At 42.8% G+C, this 27,478-nt stretch overlaps 1 protein-coding gene across 6 annotated transcripts in view; it reads right to left on the bottom strand.

Annotated features, from left to right (window-relative positions):
- Positions 1 to 27,478, bottom strand: part of stab1 (stabilin 1) — a 403,938-nt gene that overhangs the window by 107,823 nt on the left and 268,637 nt on the right. For all 6 annotated transcript variants that reach the window (XR_009651684.1, XM_060910924.1, XM_060910926.1 and 3 more), the window contains 5 exons: positions 26,549 to 26,725; positions 24,756 to 24,842; positions 14,489 to 14,635; positions 14,315 to 14,371; positions 13,597 to 13,771 (listed from right to left, as the gene is read on the bottom strand). Coding sequence is in view for 5 of the 6 variants with exons in the window: in XM_060910924.1 (XP_060766907.1) it covers positions 13,597 to 13,771; positions 14,315 to 14,371; positions 14,489 to 14,635; positions 24,756 to 24,842; positions 26,549 to 26,725 (643 nt within the window). In the remaining variant the exon portion in view is untranslated. The remainder of the gene's footprint in view (positions 1 to 13,596; positions 13,772 to 14,314; positions 14,372 to 14,488; positions 14,636 to 24,755; positions 24,843 to 26,548; positions 26,726 to 27,478) is intronic.

Genomic DNA, 27,478 nt, shown 5'->3' with positions numbered 1-27,478 from the left:
TGCATTCCAGCATAAGAACCTTATCCCATCTGTGAAACATGGTGGTGGTAGTATCATGGTTTGTGCTTGTTTTACTGCATCTGGGCCAGGACGGCTTGCCATCATTGATGGAACAATGAATTCTGATTTATACCAGCAAATTCTAAAGGAAAATGTAGGACATCTGTCCATGAACTGAATCTCAAGAGAAGGTGGGTCATGCAGCAAGACAACGACCCTAAGCACACAAGTTGTTCTACCAAAGAATGATTAAAGAAGAATAAAGTTAATGTTTTGGAATGGTCAAGTCAAAGTCCTGACCTTAATTCAATCGAAATGTTGTGGAAGGACCTGAAGTGAGCAGTTCATGTGAGGAAACCCACCAACATCCCAGAGTTGAAGCTGTTCTGAACGGAGGAATGGGCTAAAATTCCTCCAAGCCAGTGTGCAGGACTGATCAACAGTTACTGCAAATGTTTAGCTGCAGTTATTGCTGCACAAGGGGGTCACACCAGATACTGAAAACAAAGATTCACATACTTTTGCCACTCACAGATATGTAATATTGGATCATTTTCCTCAATAAATGAATGCCCAAGTATGATATTTTTGTCTCATTTGCTTAACTGGGTTCTCTTTATCTACTTTTAGGACTTGTGTGAAAATCTGATGAGGTTTTCAATCATATTTATGCAGAAATATAGAAAATTCGAAAGGGTTCACAAACTTTCAAGTACCACTGTATATTACTTGATTGGCGTAGAGTAAGGCACCAGGGGTTGCTTCTGACGGTGGGAGATGCTCTAGGGTCTCATTGCACATCTACCACCTGCCATAAAGCTGGGCAGCCCCCAGTCAATAAGGTGCTGTCCCACCACAGTTCAGCCCCCTCCATTGGGTGCATGGGGGAAATATGCTGACAGCCATTATCGCACCAGGCATTAAGAAGATGAAACAAGTTACTACTAAAAAAACAGCTCTCAAGCTAGGTTGCTGGAATGTATGTACCATGATGACCAGACTCAATGAAAACCTACAGGACACAAATGGTGTATGCAAAACAGCCATCATCGATGAACTGAGAAGACTTCAGTGACATCGCTGCTTTGCAGGAAACACAGTTGGCTGGTGCTGGTTCGCTGAAGGAAAAGGATTATACCTTCCTTCTGGCAAGGACAGAGTTCTGAGGAGCTTTGTGTATGTGGAGTTGGATTCATGGTTAGGCATTATTTATTAAAAATGGTTGAACCAGGTGGCAATGGATCGGACCGACTTCTCCACCTCCACACTACTGCTGGCCCAGTTACTCTCGTTAGCGTATATGCCCCTACACTATCCTCATCTATGGAGATCAAAGATCTGTTCTACAAACAGTTTGAAACTGTGATCAGTAATATCCCGAGTGGAGATCAGCTCCTCCTCTTGAGCGACTACAATGCTAGAGTAGAAACGGACCACGATTCATGGCCCTAATGCTTAGGTTGGTTCGGCATTGGTAAGATCAATGAGAACGGACAGCGTCTGTTGGAGTTTTGCTCCTACCATGGCCTTTGTGTAACCAACTCATATTCCCAGACAAAGCCCCAACATAAAGTCTCTTGGCACTATCCTTGCTCTAAGCATTGGCACCTACTAGACTTGATTATCGTAAGGCGCATTCATCTTCATACCATACTTCTCATACCACAGTGCTGATTGTGACACTGACCACACACTTGTCTGTTGCAAGATCAGACTGTAGCCCAAAAAGATCTACTACACTAAACAAGAGGGTAAACCACGCAGCAATGCCACCATGATGCAAGAACCAGAGAAAGTCAGTCAGTTTGCCAAGTCCTTTGCAGATGCCAAGTCATTTGCTGCAACAGGGATCTCTTCAACAACAGAGTTGGAAACATCTTCGTGAGACTATGCATAGTTGTACCGTTGCCACCTTTGGGAGGAAGACCACTAAAGGCAAAGATTGGTTTGAAGCCAAATCAAAAGAGATGTCTCCAGTCATCGAAGCTAAGCGCATTGCCCTCACAGAGCACAAGCACTCACTGTGATAGAACTCTTCAGGCCCTCAGAACTGCCAGAAGTAAAGTTCAACAGGCTGCCAGGCGCTGTGCTAATGAGGACTGGCAACAGCTCCGTGCAGACGTGTTTAAGCAGTTGCAACAGGAAACATTAAAGGGATGTATGACGGGATCAAGAAGGCCCTTGGACCCACTCAGATTAAAACAGCACCACTTAAGTCTTCCAGCAGAGAAGTCATTACAGACAGAGGCAAGCAGATGGAGAGATGGGTAGAGCATTATTCTGAACTGTACTCCAGAGAGAACAAGGTCACTAACCCAGCACTAAATACCATCGAGTGTCTACCTACTATGGTTGAGCTTGACGTAGAGCCTACATTGGCTGAACTCAGCCAAGCCATTGATAGTCTGCCTATAGGCAAAGCCCTCAGAAATGACAAAATTCCACCAGACCTGATTAAGTGCTGTAAGACCACACTGCTGCAGCTCCTACTCAAACTGCTTTGTCAATGCTGGAAAGATGGAGCCATACCGCAAGATATGAGAGATGCCAAGATTGTTACACTGTACAAAAATAAAGGAGACAAATGTGACTGCAACAACTATAGGGGCATCTCCCTTCTGAGTGTCACCGGGAAACTTTTTGCATGCGTGGTGCTAGTGCACCTCCAAAAGTTGGCTGAATAAGTCTACCCTGAATCCCAATGTGGGTTTAGAGCAGACCAATCTGCTGTAGACATGATCTTCTCACTTCGTCAACTCCGAGAGAAGTGTAGGGAACAACACCAACCCTTGTATGTCGCCTTCACTGACCTTACCAAAGCTTTCCACCTGGTAAGCAGGGATGGCCTCTTTCAAATCCTCCTCAAAATTGGATGCCCACCAAAGCTGCACAGCATCATTAGATCATTTCACAATGACATGAAAGCAACAGTCCAGTACGACAGCTGTTCATCAGAACCCTTTGAAATTCATAGTGGCGGCAAACAAGGATGTGTCCTTGCCCCAACCCTCTTTGGTGTTTTCTTTTCCATGCTCCTGAAACACACCTTTGGCACCTCTACCAAAGGCATTTACCTTCACACCAGATCTGACGGTCGCCTTTTCAACATTGCTAGGCTTAAGGTTAAAACCAAAGTGCGCAGAGTGCTGATAAGGGAACTGCTGTTTGTAGACGATGCCACAGTCACTATCCACAGTGAGGAAGAACTCCAAACACTTATGGATCACTTCTCAGAGGCCTGTAAAGAGTTTGGCCTTACTATCAGTTTCAAAAAGATAAACATCCTAAGCCAGGGCATGGCTTCATCACCAGTAATTACTATCGACAACTACCAGCTTGATGTTGTTCATCAATCCACATACTTGGGTTCTACCATCTGTGATAATCTTTCCCTCAATATAGAGCTTAATAAGTGCATTGGGAAGACAGCAACTTCCCTTTCTAGACTCTCAACTCATGTCTGGGAAAACCCCAAGCTCACTATCAAAAATAAAGCAGCTGTATTTAGTACATGTGTTATTAACATGCTCTTGTATGGCAGTGAGTCTTGGACCACATACTCCAAGCAGGAGCGTAAACTGAATACCTTCCACCTACGCTGTCTACGTCGCATCCTTTGCATCACTTGGAGAGATAGGTCCTCTCTCATACCGGTCTACCCTCCATCTATACACTGCTAATACAATGCAGACTGCTCTGGTTGGGCCATGACTGCCATATGCAAGATGGACACATTCCTAAGGACATCCTATATGGAGAACTGTCCTCTGGTAAGAGGACTGTTGGCTGCCCCAGCTGCATTTCATAGATGCATGTAAACATAATATGAAAGCCCTGAACATTGACAAAGAGAATTAAGAAAATGCTGCAAGCAATCACACCAGATGGAAAAGTATTTTACACCATCAGCTCAAGAAAGGTGAAGGTGAAGAGGCAATCAAACTTGATGCAGCCAAGAAAAGGTGGAGACAAAAAGAGCACCACCCAGCATCTCATCAAGGACCAACCTACATTTGCAAAACCTGTACCAGAGTTTGTCTCTCAAACATCGGACTCATCAGCCACAGCAGACGCTGTTTTAAAAAAAAAGTCTAAAGCCCTCTGACGAGTGTACCCCATGGTCAACTACGACCGGCGGTGGCCTACTACTACTACTACCACCTACAATGGAGAGTGAGCTGGAGATGGTGGACCCAAGGTAGGTGAAACTCTCCACAACCTCCAGGTTGCACTCATTTATGGCGATGTTTGCAGGGTGGTCTGTGCCCTGTGCCATGATGTTAGTCTTCTTCATAGCTGATGGACACTGATGGATAGCCCAAACTCTTTGGAAGCATGGGAGAGATGACTGACAAGCTGCTGCAATCTGTCTTCAGAGTGTGATGTCAAGGCTGCATCATCAGCAAAGAGTAACTCGTGGATGCGTACCACAATGACTTTGGTCTTGATGCGAAGGCAGGTGATGTTGAACAGCTTGCCATCAGCTCTGGTGTGAATGTAGATTCCTTCACTGCAGTCCTTGAAGGCATACTGGAGGAGCATGGAAAAGAAGATGCTGAAGAGTGTCAGTGCAAGGATGCAGCCTTGCTTCACTCCACTGCTGACTGGGAAGGCCTCAGATGTTGCACCATTGTAGCAGATTGTGCTGTGCATGTTCTCATGAAACAAAGTGACCACTGCTAACAGTTGAGGGGGACAGCCGATCTTCTGCAGTAGCCTGAAGAGTCCTCTCTGATTGACCAGGTTGAACACTTTTGTCAGATCTATGAAGGCTATGTAGAGGGGCTTCTGATGTTCATGACATTTCTCCTGCAACTGACATAATGAGAAAATCATGTCTACTGTTGACTGGCTGGCTCAAAAGCCACACTGAGATTCTGGATAGACACAAGAGGTGAGAGTCTGCAGGCGAGCCAGGGCGACATGGGCAAAAACCTTCCCAATGATACTCAGGAGGGAGATGCCCCAGTAATTATTGCAGTCGTCGTGGTCTCCTTTGTTCTTATATAAAGTGATGATGGTAGCGTCCCACATGTCCTGAGGGATACATCCCTGTTCCCAGCAGAGGCAGAGGAGTTTGAGCAAAGGTTGGAGTAGTGCAGGTTTTCCACTCTTCAGGATTTCTGGTGGGATGCTGTCGCCCCCAGGGGCCTTTCCACAAGCAAGACAGTCAATTGCTTTCCTAAGTTCATCCATGGTTGGTGGGGTATCCAGGTCCTCCATGACCGGTAGGTCTGGGGTTTCATCCAGGGTGATGTCTGTAATGACATTATGGGTTGTATACAGCACAAGGTAATGCTCAACCCAATGCTGCAGCTGCTTCTCCTGATCTGTGATAATTTCACCCGACTTGGACTTCAGGGACACCTCTGAAGTCCAAGTCGGTCTTGGTGTTAGAGGGACCTGTTGACCTGTCGTCTTCTTTATACCCTTGTACATCTTCCTTGCATCCCCGGTATCGGCAGCTGTCTGTATACTACTGCAGAGGTTCAGCCAGTAGGTGTTGGCACAGTGATGGGCAGTCTGCTGGGTGATTCTCCTGGCAGTCTTGAGGGCTTCTAGTGTGCTGGGTCTAGGTGCACCCTTGTAGGCCGGGAGGGCTTTCCTCTTAGCCTCGGTCACAGGCTTCTTCAGATGGGCTTCATACCAGTTAGCATTTTTCCGCTCTTTTTTCCCATAGGCAGCCATGGCTGAGTTGTACACAGCATCACAGAGGCGGGACCACTTGGAGTTGATGGTATCATCCGGTGTCTTCATGGCAAGAGCCTCATCCAGTTTGCAGATGTAATGCTACACCTTTTTTGAGTCACTTACACAGCAGATGTTAATGCGTGGGCGGCCCTTTCTCTTGAAGTGGTGCAGCTTCTTTGGTGTTAGCCACACCTTGCTGGCCATAAGGAAGTGGTTCATATCACAGTCAGCACTGTGATAACTTCTACGCTGCAAAAATTATATCTTAAGTTAGAATATCTTGAATATAGTTGAAACGATCTAGCATTTCCTATTAGAAGAATACAAGACACCAACTTTGAAATTATTAAAACGAGTTCTTGATTGTAACCAACTTATTCCAAGATGTCTTGCCAAGTAAAATTAGTCCATGCAGCAAGATAATTTAACTAGTATTAAGGAATTTTCTCCTCAAATTCAGTTTTTTGCAGTGTAGTGAGGAGAACACTTGTAAGATCTGCTCGCCTGGTGATGACTAAGTCTAGCTAGTGCCAGTGGCAGGAATGTGGGTGCCTCCAAGATACCTGGTGGATTTCCTTGCACTTGAAGGTGTTGGTCATGCAAAGGCCATGGAAGCAGCACAACTACAGCAGTCGTTGACCATTGTCATTTATCTTACCCCTACTGTGAATACCAAGACAGGTGGGCCAGGCTTCATCGTCAGCTCCCACCCGAGCATTGAATTTGCCAAGCAGATACATGCCTTCAGTGCTGGGGATCCAGGATATCACTTCATCCAGGGCCTGGTAGAACTGGTCTTTATCCTCTGTGGTGGCATAGAGGGTTGGGGCATATACGCCGATGATGTTGGCTGGGTCTGAGGATGTGGACAGCCGGAGGGCGAGGATCCTCTCAGTGCCTATTGATGGAGGCTTGATGAAGGTGGCAAGTGAGTTCTTCACAATGAAGCCAACACCATGCTGTCAAGGTTCATCAGAGGACTTCCCTTGCCAATAGAAGGTGTAACTTGCTTCCCTGATAGTGCCTCTGTCAGCCAGTCGGGTCTCCTGGAGGCAGACCACATCAGCGTTTAGTCGGGAGAGCTCCCTGTCAATGACAGCAGTCTTGCATGCATCATCAATCTGCTGCAGGTCATCAATGAGGCTGGGACACAAGGTCCTAATGTTCCAACTTGCAAAACAAAGAGTTGGAGTCTTCTTTCTTCTTGTTGTCTTGCCAGGTGCGGAAATTTTGGCCTGCTTGTCAAGCTCCCTCTCTAGCTGCATGCACACAAGTGAAGCAGGCAGGCCATGGCGGGACAGCACCTTACTGGTTTGGGGCTGCTCAGCTCGAGGCAGGCGGTAGCTGTCCAATGAGATGTGAAGATCTCTCCCACTGTCAGAAGTGGTCCCAGGCACTCATTTCCTATGCCAATCGGATGAGCTTAAAACTGGTAACTACCACTTCCTGTGTTGTGTCAGCACCTTGCGATGATGCTGGAGTGTCCTCTCCAGTGGAGCTATGAGGTCTGGGCAGAATGATATGGAGGATCAGCTGTTACCTGTGCAGCAGACATGCCCTCTTCATGCAGCTGATTGATCCAAGGGAATGACAGGAGCTGATACAGCTTGGCACCAGTGACATCGCAGGAGTTGCCGGGAAGATGCTGAGACCAGTGTCAAGCTACCTTAGAGACTCCATCTCCGGATCTCTGGATTTTCTGTCAGGGTTTACTCCCTTAGCCTTTCCCGCAAGTGGGCATGGCTGCAAGGCAGCAGAGGCTTGAAATCAGAGTTTCCTTCTCCTAAATGGATTGCCATCCAAGGCTGACGAGCCCCATCTGCCCGAAGCAGCTGGTTTTAAGGTGCCAGTGGACTGTCTTCACCCCTTCTCCTGTCAGTAAAAACAGTTCCACCAGGTTCAGATTCTAAACCACACAAGAAGGCCAGGAGCTGGACTTGGTTGTCAGAGGCTAATTGAGACGCACACCATTGGGAGCATTTTATAGGAAATGGGAGCTTATGCCCATTACCACCTCCAGCTATAACAACCTTTGGAACCTGTAGTATATTACTTACTTTACTTGGGCCCTTTGCCCCGATCGGAGCATAGGCCACCGATGATGTTCCTCCATTGCACTCGTCTCTGGGCCTTCTTCCTTAGGTTGTGCCAGCTGTTGCCTATACTCATCTCCTCCTCTGTGTCCCTTCTCGAGCTGTTTTTTGGCCTTCCTCTCTTTCATCTGCCCTGTGGATTCCAGGTTAGGGCCTGGTGTGTAATGCTGGATGGTGGCTTCCTGAGTGTGTGCCCTATCCAGGACCATTTCCTCTTGAGGATCTGGCTTCCAACTGGGTTTTGTCCTGCTCTATCCCACAGCTCCAGGTTGCTGATCTTGTCTGACCACTTGATTTTAAAGATTCTTCTCAGACAGGTGTTTATGAAGGTTTGTATCCTGTGCTGTGTTGCTTTTGTTGTTTTCCATGTCTCAGATCCATAGAGCAGCACTGACTTGACATTAGAGTTCAAGATCCGGAGTTTGGTGGCTACTCGTATCATTCTAGCAGCCCAGACATTCTTCAGCATGATGAAGGCTGCTCTTGCTTTCCCTATCCTGGCTATTACATCTCTATCCATGCCCCCCTGATGGTCTACTACGCTTCCCAAGTACACAAAGGACTCGGCCTCCTTCACTTCTTCCCCTCCGATTGTGACTGGTGTGCTGTTTGTAGTGTTAATCTTCATGAGTTCAGTCTTCTTTTTACTGATTTTGAGTCCTGTACTGACTGATGTGTCCAGATGAGTTGTTTTATCTTGCATCTGTTTGTGGTTGTGTGAGAGGAGTACCAGGTCATCGGTAAAATCTAGATCCTCTAGCTGCGTCCAGAGTGTCCACTGGATCCCCTTGCTCTTTCCTCTAGTAGTTGTCCTCATGATCCAGTCGATAACCAGGAGGAAAAGAAGTGGTGACAGTAAGCACCCCTGCCGTACTCCTGTCCTCACATCAAAGCTCTCTGTTAGCTGTCCTGCATGGGCTACTCTGCATTTCATGTCCTTGTATGTACTCCAGATTAGAGATACAAATTTCTCTGGTATACCATAGTGTCTTAGCATCTTCCATAAGGTGGCTCTGTCTATGCTGTCAAAGGCTTTCTTGTAGTCTATCAAATTAATGTAAAGAGGAGAGTTCCATTACAGTGACTGTTCTATTATGATGCGTAAGGTGGCAATCTGATCAGCACAGGACCTGTTTTTACGGAAGCCTGCCTGCTCATCTCGCAGCTTGGCATCCACTGCATCCCTCATTCTCTCTAGGAGAATTCTGTTAAAAACCTTCCCTGCTGTTGATAGAAGTATAATCCCCCTATAGTTATTACAATTACTGAGATCCCCCCTTCTTCGGTAGTTTGACAAGTATACCCTCTCTCCACTTGGAGGGAACCTGCTCCTCTTCCCAAATCCTACTGAAAAGACTATGTAGCATATTGACTGAGCTCACTATGTCTGCTTTGAGGGCCTCTGCTGGTATGTCATCTGGTCCTGCTGACTTCCGGTTCCTTAGAGACATGATGGCCTTCTTAATCTCTACCTTTGTGGGTTTTCCAGTGTTGATAGATAGCTCTGAGTCTGCAGGTGGAATGTCTGGAGGTGCTTCTGGGGCTGGTCTGTTTAAAAGCTCATTAAACTGTTCTGCCCATCTTCTCAGTTGCTCTTCTGTTGTTGTGAGTGGGTTACCATCTTTGTCCCTAACAGGTTCGTCCACTTGTTGGAATTTACCTGCTAGCTTTCTTGTCGTCAGGTAGAGGTCCCTCAGATTTCCCTTCCCTGCTGCTTCCTCTGCCTGTTTAGCTAAGTCCTCAAAGTGGTCTCTTTTGTCTTGTTTGATGCTCTTTTTAACTTCTTTGTCAGCAGCCGTGTATGCTTTCTGTGGCTTTGCCTTCTCTAATCTTGTCCAGCTTGTATTCAGTGCAGATTTCTTTTGTTTCCTTGTTTCCAACTTCTGCAGTGTGTTGAAGGAGATCCACTCTTTGTGTTGTGGTTTCTTCTTGCCCAAGACATCCTCACATGTGTCCAGCCAACCCTTCTTGGCCTGTTGCCACTAGTTCTCGATATCTGTATCCTCCTCTTTAAAGAGTTCCTACATTGTTTGAAACCAAGGGCGGCTGGTGCATAAGGGCGATTGGGCGACACACTGCCAAAACGGAAAAAAAAAAGTTTTTTTTTTCTTTTTTTAAACAAACTTTCACCAGTGCTGCTCGAGGCCGTTTTAATCTGTCTCTGGGTATCATTGTCCAATCAGGGTGGTCTTGCTTCTAGAGTACTGCCCCTTTTGGGGCGATTTCAGTCATGCTAAAAATTGCCCAAGAGTTCACTGATAGAGTCCCAGGTTAATATATTTTTTTCCTCCTGACTGACACTTCAATGCAATCTCTATGGGTTCTGGGGGGGTTTGCCCTAACGTGCTTACGTCACCACGAAGCGCGGCAAAGTTGTGTTCGATCCGCTCAGTTTCTGAGGTGAGATGGATGCGGACATAGACATATAAACATAGACGCCGCATTCTGCGTAGAATCATACGTCATCCTCGCCGCCATATTGGATGTGGCAAAGTGGAGATTCTTCAACCGTCTCTGGTATAGCGTCTAGACAGTAGCCGAGAATAAAGATGCCTCATTCATGTGCTGCGTTTAACTGTACCAACAGGTTTACCGTCCAAACGAGATTACATGGGATTACCTTTCGCAGGTGAGACTGGAAAAATAATTTTCAATACTGTTCCTTCAGTCTTCAGTTTCCCAGCTCATCTCCACCGGGTAGGTGTATAGTTATAAGCAGTGAGAATTAGATAATACAGTGCCACACTATGATGAACGTTTTTGAACGTATGATGAATGTTTTTAACCTTTCTGAATGTGAAGGAATCAGTGATGTATTTTGTTTTGGTATGATGTTAGAACCTGGCCGATCTCAGTTTGGCGGTCCTTCAGCTCACTTTATTCAACGAGAGTAGGTCTGTGTGGTGACTCAATAAATAAAATAGTACATTTTTATTTTCATTCACTATTTCCAGTTTTTCCACTATTTCCATCATTTATCATATTCAGTCTTGTAGGTTGGTTATTGTGGCCTCAGGTTTTGGTAGCTTGCTACGGTATGCTGACTGATTAGCTTACCTGAGCTATCTATCGCGTATCTGTCGCTAGTTTGCAGTGTACAGGGTATTTCGCACACTATTTATAACCATCACATTAAAAGTTATATATGTTGTTTTGATGCCTGTTTGTTTCCCAAATATATACGTGTGTGTCTTAATGGGTGAATAAAAGGCATCGAGTTAAATATTATTGTAGAAAGGGGCTTTATGAAGTTCAGTCCATTTACTTGCATTGGTTTATGGGGAAGATTTGCCACATCCAATATGGCGGACACTCTGACGTATCCCAGCAACGGGCCACCAGCTCAATGCGGCGTCTATGTTTATATGTCTATGGATGCGGAAAGCAATTCAGTGCCGTCCTTAACAGAAGTTCCATTTAGTCAGCAATCAAATTGAGCTAAATTGGCAACAAAACAAGCTGGACCCCCCTCGACCAAATCTAAACATAAAACAAATTTCGACAAGGGGGGGGGGACTCATATACTCGAGGTTTTACTTCAACATGGTACCAGCGCAAATCCTGGCGAGCTGGCTGCAAGGACGCCTCAGCGGTTTTCTGCTCCCCCTGCTTACTTTTCCACCCTGGAGGTGGCTCCATGGACAACACTGCTTGGACGGTCACTGGAGTTTCGGACATGCATCATTTGTCAGAGAAAATAAAAAAAACATGAGCCATCAAAGATTCACATGGGCAGCTGCCTGAAATTTTCGGCTTTTGGGAGAGTGAACATCGCTACACAACTGGATGAGGGCTACAGGCTAGCAGTTCACCGCCACAACGATGAGGTGAGCAAGAACAGGCACATATTAAACCGGCTCACCCAATGCGTGAAATTTTGTGGAGTGTTCGAGTTAGCTCTACGAGGCAAAGACGAAACTGAGGGCTCCAGTCACCGTGGTGTTTTTCTGGGTTTGGTTGACTATTGACTTGCTACCTAGGTCAATTTACTTCAGTCCAGTGGACATTTATGGTCCATGTAGACATAACGGGGGAAAATTGCCCCCCCTGAAAAAAAATTCAGGAGCCGCCACTGTTTGAAACTTGTTAGAAAGGCTGAGTTTGAATGATGTCTGGATGTCCTTATTCTTGAGCAGGCCTACGTTGAATCTTTTACGGGGATTGGTGGTTGTGGAATGTTTCTTCAGCCTCAGCTGTGCTGACATCACAAGAAGGTGGTGGTCTCATGACACATCTGCCCCCCTCATCACCCTTACATCACTCCACAGTCGTCGGAACTTCTGGCTGATGCACATGATCAATCTGGTTTTCTGTGACGTGGTCGTGTGATCTCCATGCAGCTTTGTGGATTCGTTTGTGCATGAAGATGCTACCTCCTATCACTAGTTGGTTGAGTGAAGACAGGTCTGTGAATCTTTCCCCATTTTCATTCATCTTACCCAGCCCTTGTGCTCATTACCTCCTCATGGCCTGTGTTATCCGACCCTATCTTGGCATTGAGGTCGCCCATAAGTAATGTGATGTCTTTGTTTCTACTCTTGTCCAACAGAGCTTGGAGTCGCAGGTAGAAGGCGTCCTTCTTCTCCTCCTCAGCATCATTAGTAGGAGCATAGCACTGAATGACATTCAGGTTGATGTTGCTTTTCTTTGTGGCAAACTTGGCAGTAATGATGCGTGAGCTGACAGGTTCCCAGCCGATGAGTGCCCGCTGTGCTTCCTGTGCCAGCATCAGGGCGACTCCCTCTGAGTGGGGAGCTCCATCTTCTGTGTGTCCAGAATACAGTAACATATCTCTCCTGTTACTAGCCTAAGCTGTCTTGCCTGCCACCATCTTGTTTCACTCAGCCCTAGTAGAGAGATTTTGCAGTTCCCCATTTCCTTTGCTACTGTACCTGTGCTGTCCTCCCTGTTTCATACATTGTTCTAACATTTCATGTACCTATCTTTATAGTTGTCTTGGGCATCAGAAGGGGAGTCGGCTTTGCAACTTCCTTCCGGCTTTCCCTGCCCTGCGTCATAAGCCTCCTGTGTGGAGTCCCTTCCTTTCCCATGACGAGTTTTTCTCGGATTCTCATCATCGGTGCTTCTGTAACTCATCTTTTTTCTGGGTAGAGTAGTTGGCCCTACGCTAACCCTTTTTTACCTCAGGGATGAGAAGGTCCACGTTTCATCTGGCCTCTACCCCTTGACCTGTCCAGCATGGGTGACCCTGCCAGGAGTGCTATGCACTCCCGCTGGCATAGTTCTCGGGGTCATTGAGGCACTCAAGCCCTCACACCACTACAAGGCGTGGACATTATGTAGTATATTAACACACACAAAAACATTGCCAGATTTCCTGTACTGAGGAAAGAATAGAAAACCTGATTACTTAAAACTCATGTATACCGGAAGTTTAAATACAGCTGTTCTAATTTTTTGTCAACACTTCTAATAGTCTTTCCAGCACTGGTGCAAAATAGTAAATGTTATTTAATTTTGTTTTGTGATATCTGTGTCATCAGAGACAAACAACTACAGTGAAAAAGCATTACTACAGCTTAGTCAAAATACACATTTTGTTGAAATGTTTATTGACAAAATTCAAGAGCTACCCTTAGATTTTCATTATACTTTTCAAACAAACAAATTATTGTTTGTGGTAATTATACATACACATCAGAGCCAGTAGGTAGATTACTTTTATAAAGCAAATTCTTACAATGTGATAAGAAGAATTATTTGCTTTAAATTACATTTAGAAGTCTGTGGAATTCTACCTACAAATGCAAAAAAGAAAAAAAAACCTTTTTACTATTTTTGTCATTTTTACCTTGACAGTCTCGTCCATAGTGGTTCTTACAACACTTTGAAATCCACGACATTTTCGTGCACATTCGGTTACAGCCATATGACTGAAAAGGGTATTGGCCAGGATAGTCGAAATGATCATAAAAATAATGGCGTCTGTAGGGGCCCATTGGTCTTCTGCAAATGTTGGTTTTGTTCTATGGTGACAGATAGATGTAAATTGACATTAAAAACAAAAAAATTTAAAAAACACTGATTTGATCTGATTCTGTATAAATTTGCATACTAGTTACTACAAGGAATGCACCTAAGAATTGGATTCTGTGAACCTCAAATGGAATCTTTATCACTTGCTTAGTATTTTGTCTTGTCACCAACAATATATTCAAAGTAGTCTCATTTCATAGATATCTAACATGCTTGCTGTTCCAGAAAGATGACTATTAAAAGCTAATTTAATTGCTAATAAAATAGCTAATTTGATTCATTTTATTGAATAGAATGTTTAACCAACATTATTGCCATTTATAACATTTCAGTGTTCATGTAAGCTTTTCTTTGATTTACATGCAGGGGGAAAAATGGTCTCACAAAAATAGACAAAAAGCTAAATGGCTTGCACATGGTACAGTTTTTAAAATGGCAAGCAAGTCATGATGAACTGTATGTTTATTACACTTGAAGATAAAAAAAAAATGTGAATGGTAAACCAAGCTAAGAATGATTGAATGAATACTTACAGAGAATACAGTGCCATAGGGGCAAGATGGTGGATATAAACAAGATCCACAGCGACCCTGTTACATATAATCAAATAAATATAAGCACACTACTATTTTAATGGCTGTATTAATTTTATAATGCATTTTAATATGATAATATTTAAAGGCCATTTTTTTACACTGATTGCTTACTTTAATCTCTATAGCTGAAAAGTCATCACAGTGTGCTCCTATATTTGGGGGCTCTAGAACCTTGTCAATACCATAAGCCACTCCTGAAATGAATTGTAGATGGCGTTCTACAATTTTGGCATCATTTCCATTGATTAAAATATCCCCCTAAAAAAAAAAAAAAAAGGTTAATAAGTTCAGATTTCCACATACATACATACATACATACATACATACATACATACATCATGAATTCTAATCACATCATTGTCAGGTGGAAGCAGTATATTGTATTATAATGAAATGCTTTATTTTAATCTGTTACAATCACCTGATTTATGCTTAAAACATCAGCGCATATGACATTCAAATTACATTATATTTGCTTTCAATTAAAATAAATGTTTAACAGGAAGAGTAGCAGACATAATAACATTTTAAAAGGTGCAATGTATAAGAACTGGCCACCTGCTGAATTCATGCTCCACACTGAAAAAAAATATGGTGCAGCATATCGCCAGAAAGTTGGGGTGTTCACTCCTATCATAAGAAACAAGGAAATACACAGTCCCTTCCTCTTCCCCAATCCCCTGCAAATGTACCACCACCACTCATAGAATTATCACTCACTGAATACACTCAGGCGGCATGGTGGTGTAGTGGTTAGCGCTGTCGCCTCACAGCAAGAAGGTTCTGGGTTCGAGCCCCGTGGCCGGCAAGGGCCTTTCTGTGCGGAGTTTGCATGTTCTCCCCGTGTCCGTGTGGGTTTCCTCCGGGTGCTCCGGTTTCCCCCACAGTCCAAAGACATGCAGGTTAGGTTAACTGGTGACTCTAAAGAGGAATTGACCTAAATTGACTCTAAATTGACCGTAGGTGTGAATGTGAATGTGAATGGTTGTCTGTGTCTGTGTCGCCCTGTGATGACCTGGCGACTTGTCCAGGGTGTACCCCGCCTTTCGCCCGTAGTCAGCTGGGATAGGCTCCAGCTTGCCTGCGACCCTGTAGAACAGGATAAAGCGGCTAGAGATAATGAGATGAGATGAATACACTCACCGACCACTTTATTAGGAACACCCATACACCTGCTGTTTTATGCAGTTATCTAATTAGCCAATCCCTTGACAGCAGCAGATACAAATTAAGAGATTCAATTAATGTTCACTTCAAACATCAGAAAGGGAAAAATTGTGATCTCTGTGACTTTCACTGTGGCATGGGTGTTGGTACCAGATGGGCTGGTTTGAGTATTTCAGAAACTGCTGATCTCCTGGGGGTTTTCACTCTCTCTCTCTCACACACACACACACACACACACACACACACACACGTCTCTAGAGTTTACACAGAATGGTGTGAAAAACACTGAGCGAGAGACAGTTCTGTGGGTGGAAACACCTTGTTGATGAGAGAGATCAGAGGAAAATGGCCAGATTGGTTCAAGCTGAGGAAGAAAGAAGAAACCTTTATTTGTCACATGCACACTTCAAGCACAGTGAGATTCATCCTCTGCATTTAACCCATCTCAAGCAGTGAACACACGTGCGCACACACCCAGAGCAGTGGGCAGCCACACTACAGCACCCGGGGAGCAGTCAGAGGTTAAGTACCTTGCTCAAGGGCACTTCAGCCCAAGGCCGCCCCACATTAACCTAACTGCATGTCTTTGAACTGTGGGGTGAACCGGAGCACCCGGAGGAAACCCACGCAGACACGGGGAGAACATGCAGACTCCATTTAGAAAGGCCAGAACCTTCTTGTTGTGAGGCGACAGTGCTAATCACTACACCACCGTGCCACCCATTACAACTGTCCAGTTTAGAAATAACAAAAGCATGGATAAGAATTTCAGTCAATCCACGATTGAAATACTTTCAAATTTTACTAATGTTACTAAGATGGAAATGGCATGACTTGCAAATCTTCTTAAAGGGATAGTTCGGGATTTTTGACATGAATCTGTATGGCATCCCCATCAATAGTGTCGTGCAAACACACTGACTTACCCCTGACAGCATCCTGTGAGTCCAGTTCTTGTCCAGTTTTGGTCCAGACGAAAGTAGTCCGGCAAGTTTGTTGGGGTCACAAAAGTAAAACGTTTTTCGTCTCAAAACAGTATGTGTTCAAAAGAGTGATATATTTGCATCACAAAACCGTTGCCAAATAAAAAGTCAGACCTCGAAATCGCTTGGCACTATTTTCTCTCCCTCGGTATCACTGCGCGCTGTCATGTTGACATCTGCGCAGGAATCAACACCTTTCCCATTGTTTGGCAGTGATTAGGAGTTCAGATCAGCGGCGCTAACAAGCTAATTTGAGAGCAAGAACAGCGACAAATTTATCACCTTCTATAACCTATACAATAATATATTTGTGAAAATGGTGCGCACTTGCGACTATCCAGGCTGTAGCAACAAAGATGTGGCTGAATCTCCGCACACATTTCACCATCGTAGTCAGACATGTTGTCGCTAACTTTGCTAGCAGTAAACAATGTAGTGATGTGTCGGTCGCGAATGATCCGGTTCAAAGAGCCGGCTCTTTGAAGTGAACAACGGGAGCCGGCTCTTCGGTGGGAGCCGAGTTGGGGAGCCGAATTAGTTTTTTGTCCTTAGGTGCCTCAGAGAGAGAGAGAGAGAGAGAGAGAGAGAGAGAGAGAGAGAGTGTTCAGCTCAGCTGAAGGATGATTGTCTATTTGACAACCATGATCATTGTTTTGTTGCCGTGAATTCCTAAAGCTCATGATATAAATTGTCGCTCATAAATTGACAGGTTCGGTCGGCAACCGCCTTGGCATGGCCAGATTAATCTGCGGTATACAACGAGACAGCAGTCATTATAACAGGAGCATATTTGCTGTTCCAGCGGCTTCTCATTACTGGTGGAGCAGAGTGCGGCACTTTTTTCTCTTTTTACATGTGCTCAAGGTGCCACATATTTTGTTGCACATTGTTCTGTGTTTGTTAAAATAATTTCCAACTTTGCTTCATAGTTTCTTAGGCCTGATTTATACTTCATAATTTATTTTGTGGCATTTTGTTCAAGGTCGAGTGTGAAATAAAGCCATAAAGGATAAACAGTTGATGTCTTCTGTGTATTTTATATTGGTAATATAACACAGTTTTGCATTATGTTTGTGAGAAAATTATTTATTAATTGGTCAGTAAGTTTTATTTCTATAGCTAGAACATTGTTACACTGCTATACTTTACAAAGCTTTACAATGGCTACAAAAACTAAAAAATAAAATGGAAAACATCCTATTGATAAAATATAAATAATAATGTAATTAATTAACTAGTTAATTGCAGCAATTAAATCAAAAATAAAATATCAGGAGCCGTTTGGGAGCCGAAAGAGCCGGCTCCTTATAGTAAGAAGAGCCAAAAGAGCCGGCTCCCGAAAAAGAGCCGAAATTCCCATCACTAAAACAATGAATGAAACAGCCGTGGCTGTCACCTGGCGGCAGCGCACAGTGATAAGAAGAGAGAGAAAATAGTGCCAAGCGATTTCAAGGTCTGACTTTTTATTTGGCAATGGTTTTGTGATACAAATATATCACTCTTTTGAACACATACTGTTTTGAGACGAAAAACGTTTTACTTTCGTGACCCCAACAAACTTGCCAGACTACTTTCCTCTGGACCAAAACTGGACTCACAGGATGCTGTCAGGGGTAAGTCAGTGTGTTTGCACGACACTATTGATGGGGATGCCATACAGATTCATGTCAAAAATCCCGAACTATCCTTTTAACATGATCTTCCATACAGTGGCGGCTGGTAGTCTTTCAAACAGGGGAGGATGGTCGGTTACGATATTTCCAGATTTTAAAAGAAAAAACACATCAATTTTGCCCATACTCTTGCCTCTGATCTGGCTGATTGTTGGCAGGGTCACAAACTGTGAAATAACAGGTTCTTTTGGCCCATTAGCCTACTGTCCAATATACATGATGGTGGTGTTGGGGGGGTATATTTTAACATTTTATATTTTAAAATTGTGGCATGTTGTTTAAAAATTGATCATTATTGAAAGCAGCTCTTTGTCAGGAACCTCAGCAGTAACAGCAGAGTGTTCTGGAATAGGCACAAGCACTGACCTTGGGGAGCCAAACATAGAGCTGGGTGCCACACATTTCATTCAATGACACTTTCCCTATATTTTACTTATTTTGACTGAGAAATGTTTTAGGGCGGCACGGTGGTGTAGTGGTTAGCGCTGTCGCCTCACAGCAAGAAGGTCCGGGTTCGAGCCCCGTGGCCGGCGAGGGCCTTTCTGTGCGGAGTTTGCATGTTCTCCCCGTGTCCGCATGGGTTTCCTCCGGGTGCTCCGGTTTCCCCCACAGTCCAAAGACATGCAGGTTAGGTTAACTGGTGACTCTAAATTGACCGTAGGTGTGAATGTGAATGGTTGTCTGTGTCTACGTGTCGGCCCTGTGATGACCTGGCGACTTGTCCAGGGTGTGCCCCGCCTTTCGCCCGTGGTCAGCTGGGATAGGCTCCAGCTTGCCTGCGACCCTGTAGAACAGGATAAAGCGGCTAGAGATAATGAGATGAGAAATGTTTTATTGACAATTTTGATAACCCTTCACTTTTAATCCAGGTCTGTAGTGTGAAATGTTCTCGGCTGTGTTTTTGTTTAAAAATGTTTTCCAAATTGTAGCTGTGTTTAATTCATATCCAGAGAAATATATATATATATATTCCAATATAATATACTCAGCATAAACATTTTAAATAGATTCTATATTTTTGGTCCATCCATGACATATTACTAAAGTAGCCTATTTACTGTTGTTGATGTGGGTCACTTGCTGTTAGCCAATTCACTTTCTCGTACCAGGAGAGCTGAAAGGAATGAGTATTATTCCCTACCTTTTTCACCAAGTCAATTTGAGGCGTTGGTCTACCCTGCTCTTTAATTTTAATTTTTTTCCTCGAAAGGAAGACTGGCAAATGGCTTCGCCAAAATTAAATCAACAATGCTTGGCATCCATGCGCAGCTTTCTTGCTAGCTGACTAGCCCCCTCAAGTTCAAGTTCAGTCACTCAAATAAACGAAATTTCTGGAACTAAGATAGCAAACTTGACAACACTATATTTACACTTTATTTACAATGAAAATATATACAAACTAAAAAAGCTGGTAGAAACCGTATGTGATGAATGAAATCGAAATGTAAGCTGATCTCTTACAATACACCACAGCACTTGCGAATCCGCATGGGACTGAACTGAAATTCACCGCTGCCTGTCTATATTTGAAACGAGCTGTCAATCAAAGAAAATATCCGGCCGCTTTCACCAATCACCAGTCTCCTCGCGGAAAGCTTTGCCATGTCCCTCCCACTGTGAGGCCCGGAGTCCGTGGGCGGGCATTTTCGCAGTATTTGTCCAATAACCGTCTTGCATTTTGATATTGAAAAGCGCATAGCTCCCAAATGCCACTGAAGTCCACTGAGGCTGGGAGTCCGTGAGCGGGCGTTTTCGCAGTATTTGTCCAATAATCGTCTTGCATTTTGAGATTGAAAAGCGCATAGCTCCCAAATGCCATTGAAGTCCACTGAGGCTGGGGTGCATCGCGCTGTCACGGGGGGGAACTCACGCACACATTAGGCGAACTGGGGAAAGTTATAACGGAATGATTTCGCACTGTAGTTGGGTTGAGCACATATATTTCTATGATTCTGGATCTGAAATAGCAATGTTATAAGGTCGGCTATAACATAAGCCTAGCGCAATTCATCCTACACGATGTTCGTCATTTTTAGAGGAGGCTGAGCCTCCCTCGTTGTCTTAGAGCAATCGCCCATGCTTCCATACTGACACTTGGTTCAAAGATAACTCCCAGATTCCGAGCTGAAGAGGACGGTAAAATGACTTCACCATCAAATGTTTTGGGTGTAACTGCCAGGAAGGATACAGCAACTCATAGCAACTCTTTACAACCATGGTGAGCAGAAAAGCATCTCAAAATGCAACAGCAGGAAACCACACTGGGTTGCACTCCTGCCAGCCAAGAACAGGAAACTTAGAATCAAGGACAAGTTCCTATTAAAAGTAGCCAATGAGCATTATATTAAACACATTTCACAAGAAAGAGCAGAACCCAAGCTTTGTAATGATCCTAGTCACGTTTGTAAAGTATTTGTACATACTGAAATAATCACATTATGAACACAGATCAAACTTCTGCAAAGTAATATCTTTACTAATTTCTTGAACTATTGTCACACTCCTGCTTCTTGATTGAATTCACAGCAAATAAAACAATAACATTTATTTCTGGAAGGGTCCCTTTAGTTTGTCAAAATAGTGTTGCTTGGCATTAAGTTTCAGTTTTTCTTGATAGGGTCCCTTTTCTTTCTCTTTTCCCCTCTCCAAAAATCCAACACAATGGTAACTGCAAATCCACATTTCAGTGCCTAGATTTTTGCAAATTTCTGCAAATCACAGCAACACCTTTTTTCTTTTCTTTAGGTTTCTGCAAGGGCGGCTGGTGCATAAGGGCGATTGGGCGACACACTGCCAAAACGGAAAAAAAAAAAGTTTTTTTTCTTTTTTTAATAAACTTTCACCAGCGCTGCTCGAGGCCGTTTTAATCTGTCTCTGGGTATCATTGTCCAATCAGGGTGGTCTTGCTTCTAGAGTCCCGCCCCTTTTGGGGCGATTTCAGTCACGCTGAAAATCGCCCAAGAGTTCACTGACAGAGTCCCATGTTAATATATTTTTTTTCTCCTGACTGACACTTCAATGCAATCTCTATGGGTTCCGGGGGGGCTTGCCCTAACGTGCTTACGTCACTGCAAAGCGCGGCAAAGTTGCGTTCAATCCGCTCAGTTTCTGAGGTGAGATGGATGCGGACATAGACATATAAACATAGACGCCGCATTCTGCGTAGAATCATACGTCATCCTCGCCGCCATATTGGATGTAACAAAGTGGAGATTCTTCAACTGTCTCTGGTATAGCGTCTAGACAGTAGCCGAGAATAAAGATGCCTCATTCATGTGCTGCGTTTAACTGTACCAACAGGTTTACCGTCCAAACGAGATCACATGGGATTACCTTTCACAGGTGAGACTGGAAAAATAATTTTCAATACTGTTCCTTCAGTCTTCAGTTTCCCAGCTCATCTCCACCGGGTAGGTGTATAGTTATAAGCAGTGAGAATTAGATAATACAGTGCCACACTATGATGAACGTTTTTGAACGTATGATGAATGTTTTTAACCTTTCTGAATGTGAAGGAATCAGTGATGTATTTTGCTTTGGTATGACGTTAGAACCTGGCCGAACTCAGTTTGGCGGTCCTTCAGCTCACTTTATTCAACGAGAGTAGGTCTGTGTGGTGACTCAATAAATAAAACAGTACATTTTTATTTTCATTCACTATTTCCAGTTTTTCCACTATTTCCATCATTTATCATATTCAGTCTTGTAGGTTGGTTATTGTGGCCTCAGGTTTTGGTAGCTTGCTACGGTATGCTGACTGATTAGCTTACCTGAGCTATCTATCGCGTATCTGTCGCTAGTTTGCAGTGTACAGGGTATTTCGCACACTATTTATAACCATCACATTAAAAGTTATATATGTTGTTTTGATGCCTGTTTGTTTCCCAAATATATACGTGTGTGTCTTAATGGGTGAATAAAAGGCATCGAGTTAAATATTATTGTAGAAAGGGGCTTTATGAAGTTCAGTCCATTACTTGCATTGGTTTATGGGGAAGATTTGCCACATCCAATATGGCGGACACTCTGACGTATCCCAGCAACGGGCCACCAGCTCAATGCGGCGTCTATGTTTATATGTCTATGGATGCGGAAAGCAATTCAGTGCTGTCCTTAAAAGAAGTTCCATTTAGTCAGCAATCAAATCGAGCTAAATTGGCAACAAAACAAGCTGCACCCCCTTCGACCAAATCTAAACATAAAACAAATTTCGACAAGGGGGGGAATCATATACTCGAGGTTTTACTTCAACATGGTACCAGCGCAAATCCTGGTGAGCTGGCTGCAAGGACGCCTCAGCGGTTTTCTGCTCCCCCTGCTTACTTTTCCACCCTGGAGGTGGCTCCACGGACAACACTGCTTGGACGGTCACTGGAGTTTCGGACATGCATCATTTGTCGGAGAAAATAAAAAAACATGAGCCATCAAAGATTCACATGGGCAGCTACCTGAAATTTTTGGCTTTTGGGAGAGTGAACATCGCTACACAACTGGATGAGGGCTACAGGCTAGCAGCTCACTGCCACAACGATGAGGTGAGCAAGAACAGGCACATATTAAACCGGCTCACCCAATGCGTGAAATTTTGTGGAGTGTTCGAGTTAGCTCTACGAGGCAAAGACGAAACTGAGGGCTCCAGTCACCGTGGTGTTTTTCTGGGTTTGGTTGACTATTGACTTGCTACCTAGGTCAATTTACTTCAGTCCTGTGGACATTTATGGTCCGTGTAGACATAACGGGGGAAAATTGCCCCCCCCTGAAACAAATTCAGGAGCCGCCACTGGGTTTCTGTAGTCTGTAAAAAGATAGCTCTGACTTCTTGTTGAATCTATTTGTACAGTCAATCAGAAAACAGCTCTTTCCCATTTTAGATGTGGGGTTTCTTTTTTCTTTTCTTTTTTTTTAGATGTATTGTTTTCAAAGCATTTTCCTGTTTTTGCAGCTGAATGCTAATGCTGCCACTCATTTAGTCTAACTGCTAATGCTGTCACTCAGTTGGTCTGTCCTGGTGATATCATCGTGGGACTTCTCTGATTTTGGACTAAGGGCAGATTGGAGGCTACAGTGACTCGCTATTGCCTCTTGAGGTACAAAGTGGTGTTACATGACAGATGGTAGTCTTGTCTCGGGGCTCGCTGATCAGGATGCTAACTTCAAGAGATATCTTCGCAAAACCACACAGAGACATCTTTGACATAAGTTCAAAGCTGTTATTCACATTCTGATGATCATTTTTGTTGATTTTTTAAAAAATGTTTTAAATTCTTACATATATTCTCTCGAAACAAATCTCAAATCATAATGAATAGATTTAAATTTTAATTGAAACTTCTAAATATGGATTGACCCAAAATTATGGAGCATCAAATGTAAAAAGTTGAATACTTTTATCTGTCTGACTTTTTTTTTGAACATTTGATTGATATTCTAATAAATTATCCTGAAGCTATTCTGATACAAAAACATTTGTTAAATTTGCTCATGTCAAAAAGTTTTACATTTCAGTGTAAATTTTACATATAAACATAAATCTTAAATAAACAATTAATTAATGTATAAAGTAAGAATGTAATATAAGGTAATGTAAATGTTAACTGTAATGGTTAAACCTAAATATTGAATTTTAAAAAATTGTAAGATTTGGGAACCTTTAATGGCGCTGTGTTTGCACAATGATGATGCACACTCTGAGGTGGTGTTTACATTAGACCGTATCCGTCTCGTTTTCGTCACGGATGCACTGTACGTTCACATTAAAACGCCGGGAAACGACTCCACAGGCGGAACAACTTGAATCCGCCAGGGCTGTGTGCACGCGAATCGTGTATTGGCGTTGCTGTGTGCACGCGAATCGTTTTAAAAACGTTAATCTGATGATCCGCTGATACGGTCTAATGTAAACACCACCTGAGAGGGCAGGGGAAATTAGCATATGAACAAAACATTTAACTTCAACACTTAACATTTACATTTAGGATTTACATGAATATTTAAATTAACTTTTATTTACTCTTTACATTTATTTTTAATATTTACATTGACCATTTAGATTTAGATTTGACATTTACATAATATTCACATTTAACATTTAGATTTATATTTAAAATTTCTAGTGAAAAACTTGATACATGTATTACTAAATCTACCAGAATGGCTGCTTGTTTTGGACTGTGATACCATCACTAAAATTAGATGTTGAAATTAGTCTCCACTAAGAAATTAAAGACATACAGAAGTAGACAAGGAGGTATACAGTGAATTAATGGTATCTAAGCTGGCTTACCTGTCGAACTAGTGCTCCAGGCACTGCCTATTTTTTATGTTTATCTATTTTTCTACTTCTCTATGTACAGTATAGTTTTTCTTGAAAACAAGAAAAACTATCAATTTTTTTCCTCAAATGTGTTTAAATTGTGTAAATTAATAAGAAAACACCCAGTATGACTAGGATTACACTGTAATTACACAAAGTGAACTTAGTAAAAGGCATTTTAAACCTAGTAAGTATATCATAGGGCTATTCACTTGCTAAATAGGAAAAAAGTTAAAACTCACAGTTACATCTTGACTGCAGCTGAAAGTCAGCCATGATCCATACATTGTTCGGACTGTTTTTTCTGCCGGCAGGGCAACGGCAACTGTCTACAATAACACAAAGTATGAAAACATTAAGTACTAAGAAATTAATTGTTGTAACAGTGCTAATATTAGCGTGCTGTAGTACACACAAACGAATCATTAAACCTAGTATTACGGTAAATGTAAAGTAAATCTTCCTGACAATCACTCTATAGATGGACTTTTTTCATGCCTAAAGATGGAGCATGATGTTACAAATCCAACCCAACAATCCGGACACAGTACTGAAACAGCACTGACTGACCAATACAGGATTGTGAGGGCAACTCACATCAGTTCAAGACCATTCAATTACAGATTATAAGCATCTTTTCTCTCTGACTCAATAATTATACAGGGTGTTTCAAAAAATTTGATATAATTTCACAATCTAATAACTTTGCCCATTCTCATTCAATTGACCTCAAATTTTAACAGCATGTGTGGAAACAGGTAAAAATTTAATGTTTAATGTTTTTATCTTTTTAGGTATAGAAATGCCATTCACTGGAAAAGAAAAGGCGTTTTGTGTGTTAGAGTACGCTCAAACACAGTCAAACAAGACTGTGCAGCATGCATTTATGAAAGAATTCTCTAAAAAAATGCACCAACTGCAATGCAGATTTGGACATGGCACAAAATGTTCAAAGAGGAAAGCTGTCTGTGTCTCAGGTGACGCGCATATTGAATATTTGTGAAATCGTTCATGGAATCCACATATCTTTAAATTTCTCATTCACATTTTGAGGAATAAATCTTATATTGTTCAACATTAAGCCTTTCAGTTTCATTTGCCTAGAGTATGTAGTTTCTAGAATATTTACATCTCAAATAATATAAATTTTTTAAACACCCTGTAGTTTTTAAACAAACAAAAAAATAAATCCTACATGCTGTAGCTTTAATTACTGAACGTTATCTGTGATCTGCTTAAAAAACAGTCTCATCAGTGAGAAAGTATTTCATCTCTAACTCCAAAATAGAAAAGAATTTGCACAATTTCCCACTTATGTTAAATTTTGCCCCCCAGCCAAGGCGTGTTTCCTGTATTATAGGTTTTGTATTAGTACTACTATGCTAATGTATGTACAGTAAGTAACAAGTATATAAAAAACCCCTTAACATAATACAGTTATTTATATTGCACATACAGTAATGCCACACAGACTTACAAAAGCAGTTTAGGACACAGTGTAACTTACTTTAATCTATAAAAAAAAATGAACAAAACATTCCTGGTTAGTTAACTGTTCTAAGATTACAGTCTACTTAAAATCACTTTTTTCCTTAGCATAATTTGCTATTATTCCACCTACTAGGCCCCAACTCCCAAAATTTGAAGACTAATTATAGAACAAAACTTGAAGTTATGCAGATGGTAATATGGTTCCACTTTGCCCTTAAATCTGTAAATACAGACCACTCCTATATTTTGTAAAATTGTTTGCATGAAATTGCAAAGATTAACAATATTGTACAGGATAATTTGATCATATATCTAGGGAAAAGAATTTGGGTGAGTTTATTAGCCACATTATACTCATATCTCCAGTGCAAAACACCAAACATATTTTGCCTGATCAACAACTTTTGGGGTCTGCCAAAAATTATGTAATTAAATTCCTTGCCAAATTGTTCCTTCGCTAAATCAACACACCCGTTACATATACCTTTAAACTTCCAATCAATGCCCAATTGGTATACATAATGTATTTAAAAGGATCACTTACTCGCTGGTCACGAACTATGTGAAATTTCAAGTAGGCCTGCAGCTTGTCAAGATGATCTTCACTGTACAGCCAGTTCTTCTGCTCCTGTGGCAGACTACTGACTGCTTTATCAGTAGGCCAGAATATGGTGAAAGGATGAAATGCTGTATGCTGCAGCATAGTCATCAAGTTGGCTTTCTAACACCAAACAAAAGTTCAAGTCACTTAGGTTAGCAAATACAATATCAATATTTAATACACATCAGTGTTATGTAGGGCGTGTGATTATTTAATGCCAAATCATAACATAAACTTGTACATGCATACATGACTTTAAATGCCTAATTTCTCTTGAATGGGCTTTGGCGAATAAACTGTTTGAACTTTAACTTTCGTCTCGCTCCTCTGCACTTGAGTCATTCCCCTGGTGGCCTAGTGGGGGTTTGCTGGGTTACTACACCAGCGACCCGGGTTCGATTCCCAGCCCAACCTAACAGAAAGACTCAGTCATGACCGACTCAGCAGAGGCTTCTTCAACTGTCACCCAGCTAAACTTCAGGAAATTATGGCTGCTTTAACACACTTTGGAGCTACCATGGACACTCATGGATGAACACTTGCAAGCCAACATGAGGCCCTTGCTCGCCACGATGCACTGCTTCAGCAAATTGGGAATGCCCTGGCACAGCTGACTCCACTGCCCCCATCTCCTCCTCCTGATCCTCCACCATCTGCTCCCGCTCCAGTGCCTCCTGCCATGCTGCCTCCTTCATCTCACGAACCCCGCCTTCCTGTACCACAGAGGTATGCTGGCAAGCACGGTGAGTGCCGGGAGTTCCTTACCCAGTGCCAACTCACCTTTGAGCTCCAGCCTACCACCTACACTACGGACCGCCGCAAGATTGCATATGTAATAACTTTGTTAGCTGATAAGGCACGAGCTTGGGCAAC

This window comes from Neoarius graeffei, chromosome 26 (assembly GCF_027579695.1).
Source record: "Neoarius graeffei isolate fNeoGra1 chromosome 26, fNeoGra1.pri, whole genome shotgun sequence".
In the NCBI taxonomy this organism is placed as follows: Eukaryota; Metazoa; Chordata; class Actinopteri; order Siluriformes; family Ariidae; genus Neoarius; species Neoarius graeffei.
This window is presented reverse-complemented; position numbering and strand designations above follow the sequence as displayed.